The sequence below is a fragment of the Coenobita brevimanus genome, chromosome 47 (genome assembly GCF_032717465.1).
Source record: "Coenobita brevimanus isolate Jiangsu-jjx chromosome 47, ASM3271746v2, whole genome shotgun sequence".
Taxonomy (NCBI): domain Eukaryota; kingdom Metazoa; phylum Arthropoda; class Malacostraca; order Decapoda; family Coenobitidae; genus Coenobita; species Coenobita brevimanus.
The window spans coordinates 32,492,950-32,500,229 of NC_137000.1; the positions used below are offsets into that span (position 1 = coordinate 32,492,950).

General features: G+C 42.8%; 1 protein-coding gene across 1 annotated transcript in view; it reads right to left on the reverse strand.

Annotated features, from left to right (window-relative positions):
- Positions 1-7,021, reverse strand: part of LOC145399139 (uncharacterized) — a 10,300-nt gene extending 3,279 nt beyond the window's left edge. The window contains exon 1 of the mRNA XM_080271877.1: positions 6,437-7,021. Within this exon, the coding sequence (XP_080128003.1) occupies positions 6,437-7,021 (585 nt within the window). The remainder of the gene's footprint in view (positions 1-6,436) is intronic.
- Positions 7,022-7,280: the final 259 nt, after the last annotated feature.

The following is a 7,280-nucleotide window of genomic DNA, read 5'->3' on the forward strand; positions in this document are numbered from 1 at the left end:
TGTAGCCTGCCACTGAGAATAAAAGAAAAGGGGGGGAGGGGGGGATGCCTCCAGACCAGCATTGGCACTTACGCCAGCTACCAATGGATGATTTTATTCAGCTTTTTAAAAACTTTAGTGCCAAAGGATTATTATGCTGAGTCGAACTGTGTGCAGTCATAAGCCTCTGAATTTCGAGCTATCTTAAACTCTCGTGAAATTACACTGAAGACAGGAAGGAAAATTTAGGTCGCAGAACTTTCCCTCCTCACAGTTTACACCAGTAGTGGTTACTGACCTTCATGATTCGGGTCAAGGAACTAACTCTGGCTTCCATGATTCTGATGAAATTGATACGTAGGCTAATAATCTATTTTCATTAACAGAAAACAGCATGTTCGAAATCTTCAGTTTGCCGTGAGGGTGAGTTTCATATCCTTTCAGCTCTATCATTTGTCTGGCAATGTTCTCATAGCGATATCGGCCACCAAGTTCAGAAATTATTATTGGTCACCTCTGCAGAATTTTTTACTGACGTCATTCTCTGCCGCGCACTGTGACTGGGTGCTGCATTACGGTGGCATAGTAGGCTTCGTAGAACTTCATTATGCATATTGCAACTCAGTATTATCTTGTATGTTATTTTCACCATTTTTACCACGACACAGTAACATACAAGAAAATACTAAATACCAACAGGCAAAATAAATCGCTGAGGAATATGTGCTAGGAAATTTCGCTCAGAATACGTTTCTGGTTGTGATTTCCCTGGTGGGGATCCGCACTGTACGGGTTCTGGAATATACTGTACGCCTATGAAATATACATGGCTCCCATGACATCACCCACAGCACAATTTTTCACACGTACAGTACATAAAAAAAAAATCCTGTACACCTTTTTTTTTATGTATTCCATTGAGTGTTGACGGACTGTGGATGATGAATACAGAGCTGCTATCACTGTGACGCGATACTCGGGCCTGGAAAGTATTATGACACCCTTGGGATTACGCTGAACACACCTTCCCACAGGGCCTGGGGTGATTTGGGAGGTGGATGGATAAGTGAGTTGGTTGTCTTCATCATGCAAGGGAGTGTGGTGAATGTAGTGATGTTCTTCCTCCATTTTGCACATCAGGATGAGTGTAAGCGGCTTATGACTTTACCTCCCCCGGTATTTTCTGTATCAGGATGAGTGTTGGTGGACGATGATGTTAATGTATTGTATGTATTATTTTCCTGTAATTTTCCACGTCAGGATGATTTATACAGGATGATTATCGTCTTGTTTCGCCACTAACATTACGATAAGTTACAATGATGAGCTAAACGTCTTGCTCACATGCGAAACGAAATGAGGTTGTGGTTAGCTTCCTGCAATGCCTGAAAGTTATGTGTTAGATTCTTGACCTCACTATAAGCTCAAAGAAAAAGGAAAAGTGTCATGATTTTACCTTCATCACATACACACGGGCGACTGTGATAAGTTCGCCTATCACGTCAAATAAAAAAAATGTGATAATAGTTGTCTGCATACTTTTTCAGAAGTATTTGTAACTGTGATGAGTTTTCTTACCATACAAACGAGGACAGTAGGTTATAAGAGTAGCTATTCCTAGAAACCCTCAAAGTATGTTCGCTAGGGTAACCATATTGAAGAATTTTGATGTGCAACTTGGGATTAGGGTGAACTGCCTGGAATGTGTTGATGTGTACGATAACGTAAGAGGGAATGGCCTAGACTGAGCACTGTTTCCCTAAAGCACTGTATTGATGTGCATATAAGTGTAAGTTTGACCATGTACGCGTAATATGTTGTTGAGAAATTTTGATGTGCACGCTGGCGTAAACCTATGTTGTGAAAGCACTTTTTACTATAAACGATGGGTAACAATGGCATAAATTTAAACCTATTCACATTTTCCCCAGAATCACACACACACACACACACACACACACACACACACACACACACACACACACACACACACACACACAGAATTTAGCCCAAGCAAACTTATTTAGCGTTTTCACAAGTCAAGAGAGTCTGTGAAAAACTTGGAATGTTCGCATCTAGTCGTATAAACAGTCAAGAGGAGAATTTTAGGGCATAGGGCTGCTTAGACCGAAGGACAAACACTATCAGGTTCATTCATAAGAAGGTTGTCTGGCTTGATCGCTGTGAAAATCAGTATCTACGTTCAACCCAATGCTAGGCAGAAAATTTATTTTTGTGTGTTGCCTGACCACCTTATCAGAATACTATAAATAAAAATATAATGACGGTGTTCCTTTATTTTACCTAAACTGCTCATTTCAGAAACGTTTGACAAAAAAAAAAAAAAAATCCTCTCTCTCTCTCTCTCAGTAGGTCTGCCCCTCACGCTTATCTTAGTTAATTTCCTGAGGAGGCTGTACTATTTCCTCCCCACCCTCCTACAACGACCCACTGCCTACCATCCCATAGCCTATTAGTTCCCTAGATCTTACGGTGTGCTCTAGGCGACCTAGGAGACTTCGTAACACCTTTTCCTGGGCGATTTACGTTGCATATTACAACTTTCCATCCTCTTGTACGCTATCGACGCGATGTTGATACCACACATACATAGAAAAAGGAAAAGAACAGAATATGAAGGCGTAATAACCGTAATAAATCGCACCAAATAACCAAATAAATAAATAAATAAAGGTGTCATTAACTCCTTCACTAAGATTACGTAATTTTTTGTTCATTTTTGCTATTCTCATACGATTTTATTCTGTTTAAGACGGATTTCTTAGGGCGAAATGTATACTGAAGGCTGTATTAAGTCCTTCCACATAAAAAGACTCTCTCTAAACCTATACAAAGTCGTCTGGAGACAGGAGGAACAACTACTAAAGACAATTTGTGGCTGACGAGTTAATGATGACGTAGTTATTATCCCTCTCAACCACTCCTTATCTAAATAATTTTCTGTTGATAACAAAACACAATGAACTAAAACAAATAAAATAAAAATATACTACAAAGTCACTCCCGGGCTGAATCAGGTCGTTAAGGGTAAAAAAAAAAAAAAAAACTACAGCATTTTCTGACACCCGCCAAGCACCAACCGCTAGACTGTTTTTTTTTTCCCCCTTGCCGACACGATTTACCTCAGCTTTGGAGAGGTTCTTTGGACAGAATGGGTCTGAAACTATCTCTGCTCCATCCTTCTAAATCCAAGAGGTCCTACTCGTCTGGCGGCAGCAAGAATGAATTGGTAAAAACAGGCTGCAGAAGGGGAAAAAAAAATCAAAATGAAAAAGAAAGGAACAAAGTTGATTCTGAGCACTTCACTACTCTGAAAGAAAAAAAAAAAAAAAAAAAAAAAAAAAGTCACGCTAAAATAAACTCGTCTTATGGTACAGTTAACATAAGTAACTATGACGATAAATATAAGAAAATACATAAACAAATCATATAATTACGTGAGGAAAATTGTAGTAAGTGAGACAGAATCCCAGTTTTTATCATATCCCGGATTTGGCAGCTGTCTTGTCCTTTGTGTCTTACTGTATATATACTCCGCTACCACCACGTACGGCAATTGGGAAAAGTTCTCTCTTTGAAATATTCAGCAAAGGCTACAATCCCTTCAGGATGAAAATTATCTCCTAAGCCGAATGAAACAGTAAAAATACAATATAGATGACATTTTTGGCTTGAACTGACCGCTCCCATACTCACAACTTTCTGGTAGGATGCTTAGTCTAGCCAGATAAGATTTTCACTCATTTTCCGCCTCCTCAGTTTCCTTTTGGCGGTGGAAGCGGCAAGTATACGTTCTAATACAACACAAGCATGATAAAAACGGCTAATGGAATATAGGAGCTCCTTAGCCCCATAATAATTTGGGGGATTCTCTCGTTATGCTGCAAATACATTGTGGATGTGGCCACTAGTCTCTGTCAGGCTTTCTAAAGCAGCTCTTTTGGGTTTACATTCATCCCTGACATTTTCCTGTACCGATTCCATGTTAATAACGCCATAAAAAGAAAAAAAAAATCGATGTTTCTCGTGCAGGTAGAGAATGCTTGTGCAACAAGATATCCATTTTCTATAATCCAGGAGATCCATCGTAGAAAACTGGCACAGAGGTTGCGATGGGAAACCGCACTGCTGGCCACGTTTTGCTGATTTTGTGTGGTTACTTTAATTTTGCGATTATTTTACTGAACTTAGTTGTTAATTTACCCTTCTTTTACTTTTCCACGCATTTTCGACTTGGTGAACACCCTCTTGCCAATGGAATGTGGTGTTTTATAAAACTTTCACCTCACTCCTTTGGAAATCTTTTGACAGACAAAAGCTGATCCAGAATTTGGTATAAAGAAGCAATATCTGGTTCCTGAAAAATGGTCTTCACGTTCCACTGTGACTGCATTATAAATGTGTGTGTGTGTGTGTGTGTGTGTGTGTGTGTGTGTGTGTGTGTGTGTGTGTGTGTGTGTGTGTGTGTGTGTGCTTTAACTCTAGCCTATTTGCTAGATTTATATGAAATCTCCCATTTGAATCCGTCTGGTCTGGGAAGGCCTTTACTATATACAATTTTCTAAAGATGATAAGAAAAAAAAAGTGAAAGGAGGGCAGCTATGGCTTTGATAGTACATGTTGTAAAATAGACTCTCATCCGTAATGCGATATTTGGGGAGCGTGACCCCTCCATGATTCTTGGGTGGTCAGCCCCCTCCCATATACAAAAACAATCAGAAAGGGGAAAGTGAGCTCACTGATTTCAGCGAAACTTCTCAGGTCAGTTCGTCTGATTCCTTGATATAATGTCTTGCACCATATAATTATTTTCACCGCTATTTTAAGAGCGTGAGTCCCCTCCAAAACATATAAAGGATACAAAACAGGAGGATAGGGCAGAAAAGGCTTTGGTATCTTAGTGCATGTTATACAATACAACAGACAGGACGATGGTGTGTCATGGGGGAAGAATTCACACTGAGTACAGTGATTAATGCTTGAAGGTATTACCACTGTCATAGCAGCCCCTTTCAGGTTTCATTGGCAGGCATTACTTAAACTACTGATGGAAAAATTAGTGGGATAATTGCATTGTACTGTGTCTTCATTAATCTGTCGTACTGACATCTTTTGGGAGGAGAGGGGCAGCTCTCCCCCGACCTCATTTGAATAGAAATCGTATAAAAAGAAGGTTATAAATGGATCAATACATTCCAGTTGTTAAAAAAAAAAATATATGGTTTTCATGTAATCAGCATACAGAAGCCTGCCACTACCACTGACCTTACAACTTTAGCTCATCGCTTTGATTTTGCTCTCCACGTAAAAAATTCCATCAGACGATCTTAAGGACCAGGCACTATCCATAATTTGCCCCTTCAGTCAGGGGTCCCTCTATTTTTGTAGCAACCAGAGAACTTTATCTAGTTAAGGAGAAGAGCCTAGTAGCAAATGTGTTAATGAAAGCTTTATCTATGTAAAATTATTGTATTGGAAAGTAGAATGGCAAAGGAGAGGAAAGTGACTGAAAGTGACTATGAATGCCTTGCTAAGATGCAGAGATCTGAGTGTGGCGGCTGCGAGAAGTATGAAGAAATTTTTGTGGCTACTTTGACATGCCGAGCGTGAGATTGGTGTGGCATGAAAATTAAGAGTCAAAGGTAGGAGCAGTGGAAATGGGGCTGTTGAGGAATGAGTGTGTGGAGTCCAGGGAGTGGATAGGATAAGGATGACGGTAATTTGTGAGAGATGCAGAGTAAGGAATCTGTGGACACCAGAGTCGAAGAGAGTGTGCTTAGATGGTATGGTCATTTGAAGACAATGGGTGTGAATAGTGTGGTGAAAAGGGTAGCCTGTATCTGAGCGAGGCGTGATAGGCCAAGAAAAAGATGCATTTATATATATGGTAAATGGGTGTGAAACAACGAGGTATGGAAGCTGACGACGCTACAGAGAACTGACAAGCGATCGAGCTGGCAGAATGAACTCTGAACAAAGTGTATGGTATGGGTTCGGTACCCCTTATTAAACTTGACAGCTGTCGGATTGACTGTCTGCTAGGTAAATATAAAGCAACTTGTGGACGGGTGTACCTGTCTGGTGGAGCGAGGATTCCGGGGGCTTAAATGATAAACCAATAGGTGTGTATGTGTGGCCCGCTTCACTGGGCACGCTACTGATCAGCTCTCCGACTAACGTATTCTTTCCTACTTCTGGCTTTCTGTGCCCTATCTCATCCTACCTGTTGGTGGGAAAAAGAGACGGGATGATGATGATGATGATGATGAAGATGATGATGATGATGATGATGATGATGAAGATGATGATGATAGTCAGTCACTCCAGTTCGAAATTTTTCCCCTGAGCTGAAGAAAATCGTCTAAAAGTAGCATGAATAAAATAAAGAAGAAGGTGTCACCGTACTGAGAGTTAACTGTAGGGCTGGACTACTGACCTGTTTGAATGAGCTGAGGGCACCGTTGATCCGAAGTGTGTCGGCGGCGATGGTTGCGATGCCCTCTCCAGCGGCGTGTGTGCCGCAGGACTCCTGGCGCGGCAGGTAGCGGAGGGAGGCTGAGGGCTTGGGGTGGTGGCAGTGGAGGCAGGTTTCAGGCTGGGAGTGTTGGCGGATGATGCGGTCACGGTACAGGGTTGGCGCCACCACCACCACCTCACTCACGCCACCCTGCACCGACCGCACGCTCTCGTGCGACGGTGCTCTGGGGAGGTGAGAGCAGGAACACCGTACCTGCGGTGCCAGCAGCCGGTACCCTCTGTACTCCGGCCGCGTCTCTCGCGAGTGCAGCTCAATGTCCGGGACGGAACGGGTTGCGCCAGCATCGTCGGCGGCGCCAGTAGGGCACCGCTGGCTGAGCGCCGTGGTAGGGAAGTATGTAGTCATGACGCTGTCGCCGCTGTCGGCGCTCTCGCCCATCGTGATCAACGGGCGTGGCATGGCGGGTGTTGGGTCGTCTGTGGGCGGCCCGAGCAGGTTATCGGTACTGGTGGCCCTGGAGGCGGGGCTCAGTGGTGTCACCATCACGCGGCACCCGCCACGCCCACACACCCACCCCGGCACACACACCACCACCCTTCACACCCGCCCTGCATCACGCCTGCTTCTACCTTCACAGCTACCCACACCACAACACGCCACACCTGTGGGAAAACAAACACAATTAGTCACTCACCATGGTACATACTCGTAGGCTACTCACTGTCTTACACCCTACTGAAACACACAATGGCTGTTCCGTTTTTTTATATAGTAAACACATATTCACAATATGTGAAGCAGG